Source organism: Ascaphus truei, chromosome 2 (assembly GCF_040206685.1).
Source record: "Ascaphus truei isolate aAscTru1 chromosome 2, aAscTru1.hap1, whole genome shotgun sequence".
Lineage (NCBI taxonomy): Eukaryota > Metazoa > Chordata > Amphibia > Anura > Ascaphidae > Ascaphus > Ascaphus truei.
The window spans coordinates 343281460-343305291 of NC_134484.1; the positions used below are offsets into that span (position 1 = coordinate 343281460).

At 42.5% G+C, this 23832-nt stretch overlaps 1 protein-coding gene across 5 annotated transcripts in view; it reads left to right on the plus strand.

Annotated features, from left to right (window-relative positions):
- Nucleotides 1–23832, plus strand: part of TPK1 (thiamin pyrophosphokinase 1) — a 519153-nt gene that overhangs the window by 343671 nt on the left and 151650 nt on the right. For all 5 annotated transcript variants that reach the window (XM_075586749.1, XM_075586753.1, XM_075586752.1 and 2 more), the window contains one exon: nt 21970–22081. In XM_075586749.1, the coding sequence (XP_075442864.1) occupies nt 21970–22081 (112 nt within the window). The remainder of the gene's footprint in view (nt 1–21969; nt 22082–23832) is intronic.

Below are 23832 nucleotides of genomic sequence, written 5' to 3' on the forward strand. Positions count from 1 at the left end.
AGCTTTCGAGATACACTGATCTCTTCTTTCGGCGATGTTACAATGAAGCAAGCAAAAGGTATACTTAAAAACAGTGTCTATTGGAATGTTATCTGTGCTAGTCCTTCCGCTGTTGTGGATGTGTTTTATGGCTAGAGGTGTCAAAAGGTTCCTGACAGCAAGTGATGTAAGAGTATGTGTGTGTATCTGTGTGAATATAAATGAATGGAGAGCCCATAGTATATACAGTGCTATACAAAAGGTGTGTGTGGAGTGCGAGTGGATATAAATGGTGTGGGTAGGTGTGGAAATGTGAGAGATTGTAGCACAACTAAAAGTGTGTGTGGATACTATGTGGTCCCTATCGGTGTATAGGGATGGAAAAACAAGGAGTATGAGTATGTGTAAGAGACAGCTGTGTGTGCATACATATAGCACAGTATGTACAGACATGGCCTATAGTGCTCATGGGAAGAGAGTTCACTTGTGTCAGTAATGACTCATAAAATTTCGATCTCTGTTTAGGCCACCGCTAAGTGTCCCGAATAGTTGCATAAATTTGTATTCATGCAACCGTCTCTCTTTTGGTGTTTTAAGATTACCTTTGAGTATGGCAACCCTCAGATCGTTCATCTTATGGCCAGAGTCAAAGAAATGTTCGCCGACAGGACTGTCTCTTGTTCCGCGCATGATGCTGCGGCGATGCAGGTTCATTCTCTTGTTTAGCCCCTGCCCTGTCTCACCTATGTAGTAGCAGCCCCCTGGGCATTTCATGCACATGATGAGGTACACGACATTGCTGGAGGAACAGGTGAACCTTCCTCTGATTTTGTATTCCCGATTCCTGTGTGGTATTTGTATTGTGTCCGCTGTGTAGAGCATTGCGCAGGTTTTGCATCTTGGGTCCTGGCATGGTTTTGTCCCGCATTCAGTTGTACTGCTGAATACTTTACTCCTCACCATAATAATCTTGAGATTATAGGGTTGTCTGTATGATAATAAGGGTGCTTCAGGGAAGACCTGTTGCAGTCTTGTATCTTCCTGGAGGATGGGTTGTAGTTTCCTGGCGATCTTGGGTAGGGCTCATAGGTGTGGGTTATATGTGACCACCAAAGGTACCCTGTCGCTTGTCTCCTTCTGTTTGTATTCAAGGAGATCACTTCTTGTTATTCTGGTGGCTTTGTGAATTTGCTGGTCTACAATTCTGTGGTTATATCCACGGTTTATAAAATCTGATCTCAAGGCTTTAATCCGCTGGTCTCTGTCTGCTGTGTCGGAGCATATCCGGTTGTAGCGTATGGCTTGACTGTAGATGGTTGCATGTTTGGTGTGTGTTGGGTGGAAGCTGTTGTCCCTCAAATAGCTGGCTCTGTCTGTAGGTTTGCGGTATACACACACACTTTTAGTTGTGCTACAATCTCTCACATTTACACACCTACCCACACCATTTATATCCACTCCCACTCCACACACCCCTTTTGTATAGCACTGTATGTACTGTGGGCTCTCCATTCATTTATATTCACACAGATACACACACATACTCTTACATCACTTGCTTTCAGGAACCTTTTGACACCTCTAGCCTTAAAACACATCCACAACGGGGGAAGGACAAGCACAGATAACATTCCAATAGACACTGTTTATACAGTAGTATAGCTTTTGCTTGCTTCATTCATTGTAACATCGCCGGAAAAAGAGATCAGTGTATCTCGAAAGCTCGCACAAATAAAAGCATTTAGTTAGCCACAGAACGGTATCATCTATTTATTTTTTGATTATTGAAGCTCGGCTAACACGGTACTGATACCTCTACATGAATATATATATATATTGAGGGAGTGAAGAGTTAACTTCCTCACTGTGTGGCAGCAGACCACACCTTAGCTGCTAGGCTGTAGGTAATTAGCTCCTGAGATCTTTAAAAGGCGGGAACTTACATACAGTCGTGCTTACAGATCCGGCAGAGTCACACTTCTTAGGCCGCGGATATAGTAGGCGTAACGCACGCCTGTCAGCTGAGCGATTTATGGCCTGTGAGCCACAGCGACGGAGAGGCATGGCTGTGATGTCATGTGAACGGTTCGTCCTCATTTGCTGAACTGCTCACATGACCCGGCCGTCGTGCGGCCAAATCAAAAAAATTTGTCTGGCTGGGAATTGCGCACCCGGTTGCTCTATGGCCTGCCTCATAGAGGTACGGCCTTTTGATGGCACGCGGTCGCGGGGAGTATGGACGCGGCCTTAGGGGGACGCCTTGAGAGATGGCTGGAATGCCGTTAACGAAAAACGTTAACTGTTGAAGGGGGTGGGATCTTTGTATTGTGCATATATTCTGCAACTACCACTGCTACACATGCTAAGCCCCTGATGAAGCGTTATAATGTGAAATGCATAGAGGTTACCATACAACATCTCCTGACATCAATACATTTGATCTAACATGGAAGTGTTTGGTGGGACCTCGTGGATATGGGAATTCACTGCACGGCACTTGTGGCAAGGTGCTCCTGGGTCGACACCATCTGCCATGTTCCTGAATTATATCGCCAGAAGGGCCTAGATGGCGGGCGCACACGTGCTGGTTTATTATATTTTATGTAGGTGCTCTTTTGTATATAAAAATGTGTCAAAAATGTAAACATTTTCCTGTTATGGTCTTTTTCTTTGTGCTGAAGTTGGCCCCATTGATTAGGGATGGATACAGAGTTGCAGGGGAAATCGGTGAGGACCGCACCAAATATATTTTGGAGTTCAGAGTGTTTGAACAATATATTTTGTTGGGGGGGGGGATTAATTACATGTTCATTTTTTGGGGGGGGGGGATGTGAAAGTGTTTGTCAATCAAGTGTTTTCTTGATTATCTCACCCTGTCCTTATCAAAGAGCCAGTACGGGGAAAGGGAATGGGATTTTGGTATGCAAACTCTTCCTGAACACACTGACATCAGGCACAAAAAAGTATCGAGTGGAAATCAAACTAAGACTCCGCTCAGTGTTTACAAACTAACTTAAAATTATGTTAAAATAGGTGTCAGATTTGGGTAGAACAAGAGATCCATCACCCTGATGATATCTCTTAAACATGTAATTGTGATTAGTACTGTATTTGGTTCTAGGAGGGATGGCCCCTTTAACTGTATGAATGCATCTGAGGTGTAATTTAAAGCTCGTTGGAGCCCTTTATACATAATAATAATTGTATTCATTGTAATGCTTTGAAAATATTGATTTATTTTTTGTGTATCATGTACTTTGTACACACCAAAAAACAAAAATATATTTGGTCACACCCAATAGCACACCTTTTGACACAAATATATATGATGTGTTGGGTTCAGAGTTTGCAGGGATTGTGTATGTATCTACTTTGTACAGCATCAATTATGCTGCAAATAGGGGGGGGGGGGATACTCCCTGTAAATATGCATCATGAAAAGCAGGTAGCCACTATGGGGTTCAAAAATGTCAATGTGCCATCCCCTATTTACTGTATAATGCTTTCTTTAAACTTGGCAGACATTGCTTCTATTTGTATGTGTGTGTAATCTCTTATAAATGGTACTTTTAACAGACTCAGGGATGCTTCTCCCTGGTGAACATACCACTCTTTACGCTTATCATTCCTGACATCTCACCAATCATCATCTAAGCTTGACAGCAAAGGACAAATTGCCTGCCTTAAAAGACAAAAAGGTATCCCACCCTTCCTGCGGGAGAAAGAATGAGTAGAAAGACCTCATCTTCTTTTAGAAAATGACATGAGAAGTTCAGCAGGATATACAGTGGGATAATCTCAGATGAACATTATAGTGCAAGAGAAAAGGTCTATGTAAGACTATTATTTAAACCGAAATAACATGTTTTTTCCCCCCTTTTTGAATAAAAACAAAAGATGTCTCAACATAGCATGGAATCGTGGGATTATTATATTAGTTTAAATCAGATCTGAGATGCCAGTATTAAGGGTAATATATTTAAAAAATTGAAAATAGGGGAAACTGTTAGACTAAGCTACAGTAGTAAGCAAATGTAGTGCTCTAGAACAGGAATGCGCAACATTTTCAGGGGGTGGGGGCAGCGTTTACAGAGGCCCCACACTCTTCCCCAAAGTATTTAAATTAAATGCCGGGGTGCATGCGAGGCCTTTGTAACATCCCTTACGTTGTCTCCGGTGGCTTCTGGTGATGCGTCGCCATGGCAATGCGACGTCCCATGACGTTGTGACATCAGAAATGCCGGAGACAAGGTAAAGGGGGGTGGCGAGCAGGCAGAAGGGCGCAGACGAAAAAGTTTGCGCACCCTGCTTTTGAAGCCCTATAACTCCTTCCTACTGGAATGGGCCCCAGCATTAGAGATGTGCAAACATTTAGTACAAGTTCACATAACTCAACAATATTAGATTTTCCCCGCTCATGAAAATGTTAAAATAATCATATCTCACTAACAGACCACTTTTATCATAAAAAACGCTTGCATATGTTGTTTTTAGTTCCAGTATTTTGGCATACATAATTCTTATTGAATGCGACGAGAACTCCATGGCAAAAATTAACTTTTTCTAGGGGATTAGCGTTCGGCCTGATTGAAACAAAAGTGGTGCCCACTCCATTTTTATTTACATCAGCTGGAGGGTTGGAAACTGGCCTCTTTCTCTATGGTCTTTCATCATGGGTCCATCTCTGTTGTCCCAGTCTACTTTTCGGATCCGGGTCCAGTGTAGATCCTTAGCTTCTGCTTCCTCTGGATAACGAAGCAAGGCTTGTTCCCCCCCCCCTCCCTGCTGCCATCAATTGGGCAAAACCGGAAGGCCCATCTGTAACGTATCCCATTTTCCTGCAGGAACGCCGTCACTGGTCTTAGCCCTCTCCTTCTTGCAGTAGTCAATCTGAATGGCCTTGAAAGATCTTAATGGAAGAGTTTTCGAATTCAATGTAGTTCCTGTTTTTGCACCCCTTTATTATTTTTTCTTTGGTCATATAATGGTGCAGTCTTAGCACTACTGTATGTCCCTGTTCCTCTTAGGGTCTTCAAACCTGGGAACCAGTGCTCGGTGGGCTCTGTCCATCTGTAATTCCTTATTTTGCAATAGGGGATCAATTGATAGGAACAGTCTTTTAAGGCTGCATTGCCTCTGTCTTTGCAACATTCCGAATCTGCAAATTCTGCCTATTATCCATATTGTCCATATTATTTCAAATGGCTCTTACCTCCTCATTGAGCTTCATAACTTAATCATCCGTATTTACTTGATTTTGCAGGGTGGCATCCATTTTGTTTTCCAGCTCTGTGGTCCGTTTTGCTAGTGAGGATATTTCAGATTTTAACTCCCCCAATGCCTTATCCAGTGCTGCATGGAATGCCTCCTGCATATCTTTAAACATACCTCTAAGGTATTTTTTTGTGAAGGCTGCCTCGCCACCTTCTTCACTCTCCTCCGGCAGCATGGGTGTTTTGTGGCTGCAACAGCAGAGTTCGGGTGCGGAGCTCTTCCTGTCATTCGGAGGCATGCCGAAGCGTTCCCTCGCAGGTTAGGGTGCTTTGGGAGGTGTGTTGTGCCGTTTTGAAGCGCTACATTAAAGAAATGCTGGCGGGATGCACAAAGCAAGTTGAGCAAACGTGCACGCCCCTGACATCACGCGTGAACCCCCCAGTTTCAATGTTCCATATATACAAAGATGCTTGAAATGTGGATGTTTCATATCTTTAAGACATCACACAATCAAATTTGGCTCCTTATCCATGTCATTTTAATCCTACGAGGGATGACACTATTGGGTAATGTAGAATCCCATTAGAGAAGGGAGACCAGTTAGTTGAAGATAGAAGAGCCAAACCAATGAATATGCCATATTTACTAAGTTATAATGGGTTTTATGGTGCCGTAATGTGTCGTATGGTATTGCTTAGCAAATATTACCCTTAATAATAGTGAGATTGTGAAAGAAGTCATTGAATGAGGAGTCTTGGAGGGTTTGATAAATTATGGTGATATCAACTGTTATGGAGAAATAGGCCATGGCTATCGCCTGACTGGCGATTCTTGGACCTATTGAGTTTAAGCTTTTGAAATGCAGCCAAATAGTAAAGAAAAGTGACATCTAAAAACATGTTACTTTGCAAATAATTGTCAGAACTATATCACAGCCTTTTAAAAGATACTTTTGCATGTGCAAGATTTAGCACTGTATATGTTTCATCTACACATTAACGTTAGAAAATGGGCGTTACATCTTTTATTTTGAGTTGTTTGTTGTTTTAACTCGTAAATTATTAGAAATGTTTTCATATTCTGATCTACGTTTAAATACAGTGTGTATCTGAAAATTATTTTTAGATGATAAAAATGTGCACTACAACTATAATGTAAGAATTAAAACAATCTGGTAACATTAAACTTTACATCTAACTCTTCATTATTTTAAAGTTTTGTTTATTGGTGACATAAATAAATGTGTTATAGTGTATTTTATGTGAAAAGCACATTAGGCAGTGTTGCGGTTAACCATCACATACTGAGTCAACGTGAATGGCACAAGCAAAACAATTTTTACTTTTTCCGTAGCATACAACTAAAGCAAGGAATAGAAAGGGACAATTTTAATTGGCGTCAAGATTTGCCACTTCTGTTGAGGTTTCCTCTCCAGTGGAAACCTGCTGTGAACCAGCGATATGATTGCAAATTTCTTCATTGTTAGACTGGAAATAGAAGTAAAGGTCTAAATTATTCCAACTTCACATGGAGATACAGAGTATATAGCCACTGTGAAAGGTTTGTTATGTTATGTCAGTGGTTCTACCTGTCATTTTGTAAATACCCAGCTAGATCTAACCCACTGCCTAATAGAAGGCTGTTTTCATGCCCGAAGGTTTGTTTGACAATTAAGGGTATGGCTTCTATAAAGCTTTAGAAAAGGATGTTTGGCATAAACCAAAGAAGGTGACAAGCACCTCGGGCAACTCTGTTCAACAACAAAATGCTTTTTTCATCACCTCCTGGCCTGTCAATTCATACTGCAGTAAACAGCTGACAGCTGGGGAAAAACAGAGCCAGGTAAAAAATGTGACAAGAACACTAGGTTAGGATATTTGATCACCAGGTATTGCGCCTACTAGAAAAAAAAACCAATGTGGCCAAAATGAGATTTTCATGACTAATGGTGTTCTTAGGATTGAAATGATTCAAAGCAGAATTCCATATGATTACCCTACCCACAAAACCGAACTCACTGCAATAAAAAGAAAGAGTGAGTTAATCTAAACACTTGCAGTAATGTAAGCTTCATCCTATTACAAAATAGTTACTGAATATAAACATTATTGGGTCCCTCTAATAATTCAAGCTGGTGCCAACCACAGTCAAACACAGGCTCCTGGCCTATTCAATATGCTGTCAAGCCGCTTACTCTTACTAAGCATGTCTGCTCCATGAAATTCCATTTCACATATGCCTGGGAAAGGAGAAGATGGCTTCACAACAAATTGATTAGAGGCTATAGAGAGACCACCTTAGTGGGGAAAATGTTCACCTTGGTTACCCCTGTTTATTTTTACTATAGAGAAAGTGTTTTATTCAGTGTGTTGAAAGTGTATTCTTTACTAGCTATGCACTTTAACCCAGGCTATGCCGAAAGGTGTGTAATGTGGTAGGCATAAGCTTATAGTGGTCCATGTTAAAATTAACATTACGTAAAAGGTGACACTGTGTGCTCATGTGCATGTCATTTCCCAGAATCCCTGGCTGTAGTGAAAGCACTGCATGATAAGAGATAATGGTGAAAAACAGGTTTCACCTGTGCTTCATAATAAAATACTGTGAAGAATGGTGTGGAAGGCCATATTTGTATACGTGTATAAAGATCTGTGCACAGATGGATATGCAAGGTATCTATTAATGTACTATTATAATCTATATGCAATTTCAATGAGAATGGAGAGTCTAATGCAGATTTCTCATGTTGCAAATGCAAAAATAATATCTCTCTCTCTCTCTCTCTCTCTCTCTATATATATATATATATATATATATATATATACATACATACATACATACATACATACACACACACACACACACACACACAACGAAAAGTGAATCAGCGCTAAAACAAATATATAGGTGAACGTGATTAAAGTTTCACAATGAAACAGCTAACTGTGTAAAAAGTGTGGTCAGGAAAATGAAGTTGAGCAATGGGATGATGCCAAGGATGGGGTTAATATTAGAGGCACAGCTGCTTCTAATGGACTACCAATCCAAAACTGCTACAGTAGATACAAAAAAAGGGAATAAAAGCGCTTCCTCTAAATATACGTACTCAAATTTCATGACAATAGGTTCATATAATAAAAATATCACAGGGCTAGATGGTGCAAATTCACAAACTTATACTTGTAACAAAACTAAAATCCTGACTCCAAGTGATGATTAATCAAATGAATGATGAAGTTAAAATTATTTATCCAAGATGAAATGTCAATTCTCCACTCCAGAGAATTTCAATCAGAAAGTTTGTAAGTCCAATGAATTGAAAAATACAGTGTTTCCGCAGATCAAATTTTGTTTATCCCATGTATTTCTGGAGGGAGTGGGGGGCGACAATATATTATGCAAATCTTCAGAGAAATCTTGAAAATACAGTTTCATTCCTTTGGATGATTTTAATTCCAAATCAAAGTGTTTTCCGCTTAGCAGCGTTTCACTGGGGGCAGCAGATGTAGATGCTGATATATCTTCCCACGCTAAACAAAGTCTTATTTGAGACAGAGTTCAGTAACCAGTCACTTATTAGATCATCCACAGAATGCAGGGGAGCGTAGGATGGGTCACCATGGGAGAGAAAAGAACAACATAGGGCATATATATGTAGCGCACTTTCCCCCACCCCCTGGGAGATGTGTAGCTACAGTGTGTGTGTGTCACAGTTGTGCTCGCCACAAACCAGGGCCGGACCGCGAGGCTGAGGTGGGGTTGCATAATCACCGACCTTAGGCCTCGGATCCGGAGTGCGAAGTTCGTGGTCAAACAAGCCGGGGTCCGGACTGGAGAAGGCAGCGTAGTCTGAGGAGAAGCCAGGGTCAGGATCGGAGAAGGCAGCATCGTCGTTATTCAGGCAGGAGTTCGGCAACGGGTAGACAGGAGCTCTCCGCTTCAGCGTAGGAGCGTGAGCGCGGGAGTGACCTCGGCCCATGACGCCGGTGTCTGTAGGAGGAGACAGCAGGCTGGCCGAAGAACACCGCGGGGCAGCGCCGGGGAAAAAACCGCTTCAGCACAGGAGTCCAAAACAGGCCTCTGCGTGGAGAGTAGCAGCAGGCCTCAGGAACACAGACCTCTGCGTGGAGAGTAGCAGCAAGTCTCAGGATACTCAGGAACTAATAATGAGAACTAGAGAAGTTAGTAAACAAACGAAGCAAGCCAGGAGGCTTGTGGCAGAACATAATAACAGCCAGAGAAGGATTATGCTCGGCACTGAATCAGTGCCAGAGCCCAGCATATATAGGGCAGCGAGCCAATCACAGGAGAGAGGTGTGTGAGCATTCCTCTAATGACGGAGCACAGGGCTGAAGTTGCAATGAGAGGCAGCACATGTGCCATTGATTGCCAGAGGGAGGCTTTGCAAACTGCAGAGATCTGCAGGCTAGAATCAAAGCCAGGAGCAGATTCCTTACATTGTGGTGCGGTGACAATAAAGAATACAGACGTGTAAAGCATAACGGTTTTACTATACACCTTATTGAACCAATAATAAGAATACGATACACACTCACATACCTCGCAGGGCCAAAACCCTATCACTTTGTCTCCTCAACAACGTGTCCACACCCCTGTGGGGTTTACCCCAATGTAATGAGGTGCTCCGGGCACCGGACCGTCCCAGTATCCCCCAAGAGCCAATCCACCCAAATGACTGAGACAGCGCTGCCCCACTAAAGTCTTGAGTTGTGCATGTGATGCATTGGGTATCTGCTGGGGGTGTCCACACCCGGGTGCGCAGATGAAGATGGGATTCACGGATCCGAAGTGATGAACCACGAAGCCTCCGCCTCCATGTTGTGTGGGTCCCGCAGGGAGTGTACCACTGTATACAATGTCTCTTGGTTGCAGGTGTCTGGTCCCAGAACACCTGAGGCCAGGTTGCAGCCGCGTCCTGGCTGTGTACCTCATTCTGGACTACAGGGGCAGTGTCCCTATCTATGGGCCAGTCCCTGCAGCAACCACAAGCTGAGGGGAGTCGGGGCCTAACAGGAGGTCTCTGGCCTAGTGCAGGTGCCACAGATACCTGCACATATACAACCTACCCTACTGGTGTCCCAGCTCCGACTGGGGCCAAATGTATCAATCTCCTGAGCAGAGGAACCAGGCCGCGTAATTAGCTGCCACGTGGCATTTGATATACAGCCCCAGGGGCTGCTGGGAACTGTAGCTCCCCGTGGAGCCCTTCACTCTCCGGTTTGCCCTGCAGCTACTCTCTGTGTATGCGCGACTGCACATGCGCGACTGCACTGCACATGCGCGACCATAATCAAGATGGCGGCGTCCTGCAAAGGGAGCCGCCGGGAGTCTCCGGCGATCAAGTCGCCTGCCTGACGCTGCCGAAACCTGTAAGTTCACCCCTCTCTAGCGGAGGTGAGCGGGAACGGGGAAAACCAGGGGACCTAGAAAGCTGGGGTAATTAGATCATGGAGGGATCTATTGTGACTGGTTTAAACACTAATCAGTATATGTCTATAAGCTGTTTCTTGTTGCAAAAACAAAGATAAGGTATAATGATCTGCATTACACTCCTGAGGAAGTGGGAGGTCCACCCTCGAAAAGCATAGAGCAAGTGGGCAGGCTTGGCTGAGCAGAGAGACACGGCTGATTGGAGAGGGACATCATCATCCTAAGACTCAAGGAACTGGGCGGAGGGTGCTTCCTTACGATGATACTCTGGCTAGTACCCCCTGCGGGAGGAGAGAATCAACCATGCATCGACCGCTGATCTGACATACCAGAGAGATCAGGCTGAAACAGACCTTATACTTTACGTATTGGATTGGACACTTATTACAATCTTTTATGGGGATGCATGTTAAAGCGGATTTGAAGCAAAAGGTGACACTGTGTGCTCATTTGCATGTCCTTTCCCAGAATCCCTGGTGCAATGGAAGCACTGTATACAAGGAGATAATGGGGAAAGGCAGGGTTACAGATCTGTCTGAGACTTGTGAATGCTCACCAGTGATATTTTTATTTGCTGTATGTTGGAGGGTTTTTGTAAAAAAAAATTTACCCCCTTATTTAATATGGGGTTGAAACCTAACCCAGCTTCGTATTGCAAAGCCAGTCACTATGACAAAGATACGCTGGAGGAGATGCCACCAGACAAGATAAGAGACAGTTACAGAGACTCCGCGCTCTCCTCCAGCAATCAGTTTAATTGTGGAGAATAGCACAGGGCCTCTGTATCCGCGGGGCTCGGTGCAGAGACACTGATGGTACTGCCATCAAGCTGTCCCTGGCTGCTGTGGAAGCATTGTATGCGAAGAGATCATGGTGAAAAGTTGGGTTGCAGACCTGTCTGAGAATTGAATGTGCTCACAAGTGATATTTTTATTATCTTTATCCAAACAAATTTCCACGAATATGTGATGAGGCTGGGGTTTATTTATTATTATTATTAAGCTAAGCATTGAAAGCAGTGGGATTTGGTTTTATTTGATCTTTATTTTGTGTTCATGTTACCCAAGTTTTGCAGCATGAAGGCTTTGATAAATAATCCTTTTTGCACTTTGGAATCGGTTAGGTTCTATTGATTTGTACAGGTCCAATTCAAACTCATTAGTGTATAGGAAATTGCTTATTTAGGCAGAATTTTCCTAGGTAAGAGCTAGTACAGTTTTTACTGGGTGAATTCACATCTGAAATTATTGTTATTTGAGCGATTGCTGGCTCAATAGGTTAATTCTGAGACAAGGAGCCATTGATCTGTAAAATCACAGGATTAAAATATCATTTAAACTGAGAACAAAAGTTTTCAGAGACCTCTGTGAAATTAGTTGATGTTCTGCAATCAGTTCTTAGTGGATAGATGCTGATAGCAAAGTTGTAAGTGGCACATTTGTTGTTATGTTGAAAATCAAGGTTCAGTGAGCATAGAGATTGAACTATCATGTCTATAATGTGAATCCTCCAGATTCACAGGCTTAGTCAATTACATTAGCAATGTATAGTTTGCATATCGCTTGTACCTACAGTATTGTAGGATATACTAGATAAATAATTGCCATCTATTAAGCACTCTAGAAAATCACACAAAGGACAAAGTAAAACAGTTTTATGATACCAATCAGTCAAGTGCCAATACTGTCAAAATGTGCTTAAATGTGCCATCCGCGGAAAAAGCTTTTTATGCTGTATTTAAATACTATGTAGTGCTTCCTGCTTGTCTGTCAGGATCGTTGTGTTTCTGCTTTATTTCATTTTGTTCCACTATAAAAAAATAAAAATTTACTTTAAAGGAGCAATTCATGAAGTTGTAACTTTTTTCATTTCAATACAGGTTTGAAGCAGGGGGTTTTCGTAGCTGAACCCTATTAATTTCAGCTCCAGGGACCCCCTGCTTCTGGAGATACCTCCATAGAGGGTGCTGGTAGCCGCTCTGGCTGAGCTGTGTACATCTGTGTTGCCCCAAAGGTGTACACCTGATGGGGTTCCACAAGAGCTGCTCCCCTCTGCACAGAACAAGCGTACTATGCTTTTACTTTGAATCCACAGTTGCATTCAATCTGAACCCCTTTAGTGTACATCTGCATCGCCCCAAAGGCGGAGAGCCTTTGGCACAGCTGAAGGGCAGCATAAGGGGGTGAGCCATTTGCTGATGTTTGGTGATGTTAAAGCTGCTCTATTTCAATCTGAAACTCACCAGCCCTTTTACCCCCTGTACCCAATTTTCCAACTCTGTCGATGAAATGTCTGTGAATTGACTATAACCCTGATCATTTAATATAACCATGTATTGTTATAACTCGAAGCCCAGGACATACTTGAAACCAAGCAGTACTCTCAATGTATTACTCTCTGGTAAAACATTTTATAAATAAATAGTTGGGATTTAAAGTTTAATGCTCCCGCATCACATGGGCCAATAGGAAGCCAAACCTGATGACGTCACAGCTTCCTATTGGCCTGCAGGACGCAGGAACGGATCCGGGTCCAGTGTAGATCCTTAGCTTCTGCTTCCTCTGGATAACGAAGCAAGGCTTGTTCCCCCCCCCCTCCCTGCTGCCATCAATTGGGCAAAACCGGAAGGCCCATCTGTAACGTATCCCATTTTCCTGCAGGAACGCCGTCACTGGTCTTAGCCCTCTCCTTCTTGCAGTAGTCAATCTGAATGGCCTTGAAAGATCTTAATGGAAGAGTTTTCGAATTCAATGTAGTTCCTGTTTTTGCACCCCTTTATTATTTTTTCTTTGGTCATATAATGGTGCAGTCTTAGCACTACTGTATGTCCCTGTTCCTCTTAGGGTCTTCAAACCTGGGAACCAGTGCTCGGTGGGCTCTGTCCATCTGTAATTCCTTATTTTGCAATAGGGGATCAATTGATAGGAACAGTCTTTTAAGGCTGCATTGCCTCTGTCTTTGCAACATTCCGAATCTGCAAATTCTGCCTATTATCCATATTGTCCATATTATTTCAAATGGCTCTTACCTCCTCATTGAGCTTCATAACTTAATCATCCGTATTTACTTGATTTTGCAGGGTGGCATCCATTTTGTTTTCCAGCTCTGTGGTCCGTTTTGCTAGTGAGGATATTTCAGATTTTAACTCCCCCAATGCCTTATCCAGTGCTGCATGGAATGCCTCCTGCATATCTTTAAACATACCTCTAAGGTATTTTTTTGTGAAGGCTGCCTCGCCACCTTCTTCACTCTCCTCCGGCAGCATGGGTGTTTTGTGGCTGCAACAGCAGAGTTCGGGTGCGGAGCTCTTCCTGTCATTCGGAGGCATGCCGAAGCGTTCCCTCGCAGGTTAGGGTGCTTTGGGAGGTGTGTTGTGCCGTTTTGAAGCGCTACATTAAAGAAATGCTGGCGGGATGCACAAAGCAAGTTGAGCAAACGTGCACGCCCCTGACATCACGCGTGAACCCCCCAGTTTCAATGTTCCATATATACAAAGATGCTTGAAATGTGGATGTTTCATATCTTTAAGACATCACACAATCAAATTTGGCTCCTTATCCATGTCATTTTAATCCTACGAGGGATGACACTATTGGGTAATGTAGAATCCCATTAGAGAAGGGAGACCAGTTAGTTGAAGATAGAAGAGCCAAACCAATGAATATGCCATATTTACTAAGTTATAATGGGTTTTATGGTGCCGTAATGTGTCGTATGGTATTGCTTAGCAAATATTACCCTTAATAATAGTGAGATTGTGAAAGAAGTCATTGAATGAGGAGTCTTGGAGGGTTTGATAAATTATGGTGATATCAACTGTTATGGAGAAATAGGCCATGGCTATCGCCTGACTGGCGATTCTTGGACCTATTGAGTTTAAGCTTTTGAAATGCAGCCAAATAGTAAAGAAAAGTGACATCTAAAAACATGTTACTTTGCAAATAATTGTCAGAACTATATCACAGCCTTTTAAAAGATACTTTTGCATGTGCAAGATTTAGCACTGTATATGTTTCATCTACACATTAACGTTAGAAAATGGGCGTTACATCTTTTATTTTGAGTTGTTTGTTGTTTTAACTCGTAAATTATTAGAAATGTTTTCATATTCTGATCTACGTTTAAATACAGTGTGTATCTGAAAATTATTTTTAGATGATAAAAATGTGCACTACAACTATAATGTAAGAATTAAAACAATCTGGTAACATTAAACTTTACATCTAACTCTTCATTATTTTAAAGTTTTGTTTATTGGTGACATAAATAAATGTGTTATAGTGTATTTTATGTGAAAAGCACATTAGGCAGTGTTGCGGTTAACCATCACATACTGAGTCAACGTGAATGGCACAAGCAAAACAATTTTTACTTTTTCCGTAGCATACAACTAAAGCAAGGAATAGAAAGGGACAATTTTAATTGGCGTCAAGATTTGCCACTTCTGTTGAGGTTTCCTCTCCAGTGGAAACCTGCTGTGAACCAGCGATATGATTGCAAATTTCTTCATTGTTAGACTGGAAATAGAAGTAAAGGTCTAAATTATTCCAACTTCACATGGAGATACAGAGTATATAGCCACTGTGAAAGGTTTGTTATGTTATGTCAGTGGTTCTACCTGTCATTTTGTAAATACCCAGCTAGATCTAACCCACTGCCTAATAGAAGGCTGTTTTCATGCCCGAAGGTTTGTTTGACAATTAAGGGTATGGCTTCTATAAAGCTTTAGAAAAGGATGTTTGGCATAAACCAAAGAAGGTGACAAGCACCTCGGGCAACTCTGTTCAACAACAAAATGCTTTTTTCATCACCTCCTGGCCTGTCAATTCATACTGCAGTAAACAGCTGACAGCTGGGGAAAAACAGAGCCAGGTAAAAAATGTGACAAGAACACTAGGTTAGGATATTTGATCACCAGGTATTGCGCCTACTAGAAAAAAAAACCAATGTGGCCAAAATGAGATTTTCATGACTAATGGTGTTCTTAGGATTGAAATGATTCAAAGCAGAATTCCATATGATTACCCTACCCACAAAACCGAACTCACTGCAATAAAAAGAAAGAGTGAGTTAATCTAAACACTTGCAGTAATGTAAGCTTCATCCTATTACAAAATAGTTACTGAATATAAACATTATTGGGTCCCTCTAATAATTCAAGCTGGTGCCAACCACAGTCAAACACAGGCTCCTGGCCTATTCAATATGCTGTCAAGCCGCTTACTCTTACTAAGCATGTCTGCTCCATGAAATTCCATTTCACATATGCCTGGGAAAGGAGAAGATGGCTTCACAACAAATTGATTAGAGGCTATAGAGAGACCACCTTAGTGGGGAAAATGTTCACCTTGGTTACCCCTGTTTATTTTTACTATAGAGAAAGTGTTTTATTCAGTGTGTTGAAAGTGTATTCTTTACTAGCTATGCACTTTAACCCAGGCTATGCCGAAAGGTGTGTAATGTGGTAGGCATAAGCTTATAGTGGTCCATGTTAAAATTAACATTACGTAAAAGGTGACACTGTGTGCTCATGTGCATGTCATTTCCCAGAATCCCTGGCTGTAGTGAAAGCACTGCATGATAAGAGATAATGGTGAAAAACAGGTTTCACCTGTGCTTCATAATAAAATACTGTGAAGAATGGTGTGGAAGGCCATATTTGTATACGTGTATAAAGATCTGTGCACAGATGGATATGCAAGGTATCTATTAATGTACTATTATAATCTATATGCAATTTCAATGAGAATGGAGAGTCTAATGCAGATTTCTCATGTTGCAAATGCAAAAATAATATCTCTCTCTCTCTCTCTCTCTCTCTCTATATATATATATATATATATATATATATATACATACATACATACATACATACATACATACACACACACACACACACACACACAACGAAAAGTGAATCAGCGCTAAAACAAATATATAGGTGAACGTGATTAAAGTTTCACAATGAAACAGCTAACTGTGTAAAAAGTGTGGTCAGGAAAATGAAGTTGAGCAATGGGATGATGCCAAGGATGGGGTTAATATTAGAGGCACAGCTGCTTCTAATGGACTACCAATCCAAAACTGCTACAGTAGATACAAAAAAAGGGAATAAAAGCGCTTCCTCTAAATATACGTACTCAAATTTCATGACAATAGGTTCATATAATAAAAATATCACAGGGCTAGATGGTGCAAATTCACAAACTTATACTTGTAACAAAACTAAAATCCTGACTCCAAGTGATGATTAATCAAATGAATGATGAAGTTAAAATTATTTATCCAAGATGAAATGTCAATTCTCCACTCCAGAGAATTTCAATCAGAAAGTTTGTAAGTCCAATGAATTGAAAAATACAGTGTTTCCGCAGATCAAATTTTGTTTATCCCATGTATTTCTGGAGGGAGTGGGGGGCGACAATATATTATGCAAATCTTCAGAGAAATCTTGAAAATACAGTTTCATTCCTTTGGATGATTTTAATTCCAAATCAAAGTGTTTTCCGCTTAGCAGCGTTTCACTGGGGGCAGCAGATGTAGATGCTGATATATCTTCCCACGCTAAACAAAGTCTTATTTGAGACAGAGTTCAGTAACCAGTCACTTATTAGATCATCCACAGAATGCAGGGGAGCGTAGGATGGGTCACCATGGGAGAGAAAAGAACAACATAGGGCATATATATGTAGCGCACTTTCCCCCACCCCCTGGGAGATGTGTAGCTACAGTGTGTGTGTGTCACAGTTGTGCTCGCCACAAACCAGGGCCGGACCGCGAGGCTGAGGTGGGGTTGCATAATCACCGACCTTAGGCCTCGGATCCGGAGTGCGAAGTTCGTGGTCAAACAAGCCGGGGTCCGGACTGGAGAAGGCAGCGTAGTCTGAGGAGAAGCCAGGGTCAGGATCGGAGAAGGCAGCATCGTCGTTATTCAGGCAGGAGTTCGGCAACGGGTAGACAGGAGCTCTCCGCTTCAGCGTAGGAGCGTGAGCGCGGGAGTGACCTCGGCCCATGACGCCGGTGTCTGTAGGAGGAGACAGCAGGCTGGCCGAAGAACACCGCGGGGCAGCGCCGGGGAAAAAACCGCTTCAGCACAGGAGTCCAAAACAGGCCTCTGCGTGGAGAGTAGCAGCAGGCCTCAGGAACACAGACCTCTGCGTGGAGAGTAGCAGCAAGTCTCAGGATACTCAGGAACTAATAATGAGAACTAGAGAAGTTAGTAAACAAACGAAGCAAGCCAGGAGGCTTGTGGCAGAACATAATAACAGCCAGAGAAGGATTATGCTCGGCACTGAATCAGTGCCAGAGCCCAGCATATATAGGGCAGCGAGCCAATCACAGGAGAGAGGTGTGTGAGCATTCCTCTAATGACGGAGCACAGGGCTGAAGTTGCAATGAGAGGCAGCACATGTGCCATTGATTGCCAGAGGGAGGCTTTGCAAACTGCAGAGATCTGCAGGCTAGAATCAAAGCCAGGAGCAGATTCCTTACATTGTGGTGCGGTGACAATAAAGAATACAGACGTGTAAAGCATAACGGTTTTACTATACACCTTATTGAACCAATAATAAGAATACGATACACACTCACATACCTCGCAGGGCCAAAACCCTATCACTTTGTCTCCTCAACAACGTGTCCACACCCCTGTGGGGTTTACCCCAATGTAATGAGGTGCTCCGGGCACCGGACCGTCCCAGTATCCCCCAAGAGCCAATCCACCCAAATGACTGAGACAGCGCTGCCCCACTAAAGTCTTGAGTTGTGCATGTGATGCATTGGGTATCTGCTGGGGGTGTCCACACCCGGGTGCGCAGATGAAGATGGGATTCACGGATCCGAAGTGATGAACCACGAAGCCTCCGCCTCCATGTTGTGTGGGTCCCGCAGGGAGTGTACCACTGTATACAATGTCTCTTGGTTGCAGGTGTCTGGTCCCAGAACACCTGAGGCCAGGTTGCAGCCGCGTCCTGGCTGTGTACCTCATTCTGGACTACAGGGGCAGTGTCCCTATCTATGGGCCAGTCCCTGCAGCAACCACAAGCTGAGGGGAGTCGGGGCCTAACAGGAGGTCTCTGGCCTAGTGCAGGTGCCACAGATACCTGCACATATACAACCTACCCTACTGGTGTCCCAGCTCCGACTGGGGCCAAATGTATCAATCTCCTGAGCAGAGGAACCAGGCCGCGTAATTAGCTGCCACGTGGCATTTGATATACAGCCCCAGGGGCTGCTGGGAACTGTAGCTCCCCGTGGAGCCCTTCACTCTCCGGTTTGCCCTGCAGCTACTCTCTGTGTATGCGCGACTGCACATGCGCGACTGCACTGCACATGCGCGACCATAATCAAGATGGCGGCGTCCTGCAAAGGGAGCCGCCGGGAGTCTCCGGCGATCAAGTCGCCTGCCTGACGCTGCCGAAACCTGTAAGTTCACCCCTCTCTAGCGGAGGTGAGCGGGAACGGGGAAAACCAGGGGACCTAGAAAGCTGGGGTAATTAGATCATGGAGGGATCTATTGTGACTGGTTTAAACACTAATCAGTATATGTCTATAAGCTGTTTCTTGTTGCAAAAACAAAGATAAGGTATAATGATCTGCATTACACTCCTGAGGAAGTGGGAGGTCCACCCTCGAAAAGCATAGAGCAAGTGGGCAGGCTTGGCTGAGCAGAGAGACACGGCTGATTGGAGAGGGACATCATCATCCTAAGACTCAAGGAACTGGGCGGAGGGTGCTTCCTTACGATGATACTCTGGCTAGTACCCCCTGCGGGAGGAGAGAATCAACCATGCATCGACCGCTGATCTGACATACCAGAGAGATCAGGCTGAAACAGACCTTATACTTTACGTATTGGATTGGACACTTATTACAATCTTTTATGGGGATGCATGTTAAAGCGGATTTGAAGCAAAAGGTGACACTGTGTGCTCATTTGCATGTCCTTTCCCAGAATCCCTGGTGCAATGGAAGCACTGTATACAAGGAGATAATGGGGAAAGGCAGGGTTACAGATCTGTCTGAGACTTGTGAATGCTCACCAGTGATATTTTTATTTGCTGTATGTTGGAGGGTTTTTGTAAAAAAAAATTTACCCCCTTATTTAATATGGGGTTGAAACCTAACCCAGCTTCGTATTGCAAAGCCAGTCACTATGACAAAGATACGCTGGAGGAGATGCCACCAGACAAGATAAGAGACAGTTACAGAGACTCCGCGCTCTCCTCCAGCAATCAGTTTAATTGTGGAGAATAGCACAGGGCCTCTGTATCCGCGGGGCTCGGTGCAGAGACACTGATGGTACTGCCATCAAGCTGTCCCTGGCTGCTGTGGAAGCATTGTATGCGAAGAGATCATGGTGAAAAGTTGGGTTGCAGACCTGTCTGAGAATTGAATGTGCTCACAAGTGATATTTTTATTATCTTTATCCAAACAAATTTCCACGAATATGTGATGAGGCTGGGGTTTATTTATTATTATTATTAAGCTAAGCATTGAAAGCAGTGGGATTTGGTTTTATTTGATCTTTATTTTGTGTTCATGTTACCCAAGTTTTGCAGCATGAAGGCTTTGATAAATAATCCTTTTTGCACTTTGGAATCGGTTAGGTTCTATTGATTTGTACAGGTCCAATTCAAACTCATTAGTGTATAGGAAATTGCTTATTTAGGCAGAATTTTCCTAGGTAAGAGCTAGTACAGTTTTTACTGGGTGAATTCACATCTGAAATTATTGTTATTTGAGCGATTGCTGGCTCAATAGGTTAATTCTGAGACAAGGAGCCATTGATCTGTAAAATCACAGGATTAAAATATCATTTAAACTGAGAACAAAAGTTTTCAGAGACCTCTGTGAAATTAGTTGATGTTCTGCAATCAGTTCTTAGTGGATAGATGCTGATAGCAAAGTTGTAAGTGGCACATTTGTTGTTATGTTGAAAATCAAGGTTCAGTGAGCATAGAGATTGAACTATCATGTCTATAATGTGAATCCTCCAGATTCACAGGCTTAGTCAATTACATTAGCAATGTATAGTTTGCATATCGCTTGTACCTACAGTATTGTAGGATATACTAGATAAATAATTGCCATCTATTAAGCACTCTAGAAAATCACACAAAGGACAAAGTAAAACAGTTTTATGATACCAATCAGTCAAGTGCCAATACTGTCAAAATGTGCTTAAATGTGCCATCCGCGGAAAAAGCTTTTTATGCTGTATTTAAATACTATGTAGTGCTTCCTGCTTGTCTGTCAGGATCGTTGTGTTTCTGCTTTATTTCATTTTGTTCCACTATAAAAAAATAAAAATTTACTTTAAAGGAGCAATTCATGAAGTTGTAACTTTTTTCATTTCAATACAGGTTTGAAGCAGGGGGTTTTCGTAGCTGAACCCTATTAATTTCAGCTCCAGGGACCCCCTGCTTCTGGAGATACCTCCATAGAGGGTGCTGGTAGCCGCTCTGGCTGAGCTGTGTACATCTGTGTTGCCCCAAAGGTGTACACCTGATGGGGTTCCACAAGAGCTGCTCCCCTCTGCACAGAACAAGCGTACTATGCTTTTACTTTGAATCCACAGTTGCATTCAATCTGAACCCCTTTAGTGTACATCTGCATCGCCCCAAAGGCGGAGAGCCTTTGGCACAGCTGAAGGGCAGCATAAGGGGGTGAGCCATTTGCTGATGTTTGGTGATGTTAAAGCTGCTCTATTTCAATCTGAAACTCACCAGCCCTTTTACCCCCTGTACCCAATTTTCCAACTCTGTCGATGAAATGTCTGTGAATTGACTATAACCCTGATCATTTAATATAACCATGTATTGTTATAACTCGAAGCCCAGGACATACTTGAAACCAAGCAGTACTCTCAATGTATTACTCTCTGGTAAAACATTTTATAAATAAATAGTTGGGATTTAAAGTTTAATGCTCCCGCATCACATGGGCCAATAGGAAGCCAAACCTGATGACGTCACAGCTTCCTATTGGCCTGCAGGACGCAGGAACTTTGAAACACTGCCATTACATGATCCCCTGTAGCCGAGCGGAGCAGCTACCGGCACTCCCCCATGAAGGTAAGTATCTCCGGAAGTAGGGGGAGTCCCTGGAGTTGAAATTAATGGGGTTCAGCTCCAGAGACCCCTGCTTCAATCCTATGTTTTTAAAAAATGCATAGATTGGCACATTAACAGAAATAGTAGTCAATTGTGCTTAAAAGATTTGTTTATGGTTTTTAACAAAAGATAGAAAGAAAAAATGTTTGGTAACTTTTTAGGCTATCTGGTTCCTAACTAGCATTTTTTTTTTTTCAAATGTTCCCCACAGGGAAAACACAAACTGCATGTGGCAACAGGAAAAGAAGCAAAATGGTGTGGTCTTATACCTGTGGGATCAGCATGTCATTCTGTAACAACCACTGGACTGAAATGGAATCTCTGTAAGTAAGAAGTACTTTTTATACAAACATACAGTATTCTAAAGTAGATTCACTAAGTGGTGTCAGATCAAGGAAAATAATGCTGATTTAACACCGTATTCACTAAGGTAAGGTGTGCAAAACAAATAAACTATGTTTTTTGGATGGACTATCTTTGTAGCGTGGATGAATGTTAAAATCTGTCAGTGTGTATATATGTACAAAACATACTCATATTAACAATGACCCTAATTTAAATACCTGGATTTACAGATGCAGCAACGAGTATCTGAACACTTGCCTGGGAAAATTTGGGGCAATACCCCAGTAATGCTGCAACATTTCTGTGACATTTCTGCAGACAGACTAATGGCCATTAGCCTGTCTGCAGAAATATCATAGAAATGTTGCAGCATTACTGGGGTATTGCCCCAGGTTTTCCCAGGCAAGTGTTCGGATACTCGTGGCTGCATCAGTATGAGCAGAAATAACCACTAGGGGTCATGATCTGTATGATTTAATTATCTAGTCAACTAGTGCACTCGCATACTCCTGCAAGCCCCTCCATTTGAAGTCTTTTGAATTTTCTAAATGTGAAATTAATCTGAAATTTCAGTCAGATGAAGTCGCTGCAGTTACTTGGTAGGGATATTTAGTAAAGAGTTAGATAAGCAAGGATTCTGGTAGAGGAAATAGTACAGAGTCTCTTGACACACTGGCAATTATTAAAACAAGAATTAAGTAGTACTTTTTTTGCAGACAAATATAGGGTGGTACTTGACCTCTCCCTTTGAAGATGAGTTGAACTTAGAGCTGAATTTGGATCAAATTGTACCTTTTTAGAAGCATACATTGAAAAATGATTAATGAAGACGTTGGTAATATATAAAATGCAAGCAGCTTCTGACTTTGCAGAAAAATCTCACTCTGCACAGATGATAATAATGTTATGGGTTTATTCACTAAATTCCCTAATGAGGAATCCATCTCTAACAATTGCGAACTCTAGAGTTGTCCAAATGTCTTCAAAATAGGCTTGTAATGTTTTTGTGTAGAAAGCCAGTGCATCAGAAAAAACAAGTCCTGTTAGGCATAATAAACTGCAGTTGGGATAAACTCCTTCCATATAAGCATGTAGCATAACATAGCCCTAATAGGGTTAGGGGACTAGTACCTAATGCCAGCGGCACCATAGATAAATAGTACAGACCAACGTCCCATAAATCAGAGGAGAAAGAAGGGTACAGCGACCCATAAAGTGCACTCACTCAGTTTTTTCCTGGAGTATCCAACATCAGAATTTCACAGGCGTGCAATCTCCCAGGTAGGTAGCAGGAACAAGTAGAAAAAATAACGCAGTGCACTGCCCAGGGTAACAGAAGGAGGCTCACGGTTTATAGCAAAAGAACAGATTTATTTCATAAAAAAGTGGACAAAAAGGTCCCCCCTAAGCCGCAGCAGGGGTCCACCAATGCGTTTCAGGCAAAATGCCCTTTATCAAGGTGTACAAAACAACCCTAAGAGCCCCAATTGATAACACAGCGCCATTCACGCTATTGCGTGACGTCACAGACAGCGCAACTAATCAGATAGCTCCACCTATCAGACGTGTCCCAATTGGCCATTGGGATCGCGTCATTACAATAAACTTTATTAGGCCTCACATGTCTGCAAATACAATGCAGTGTTTATGAGCTAAAGGACAGTGCGCTCTGATTGGTGCACTGAACTCGGAAAAGATTACAACTTTATTAAACTGACATTTAACAATT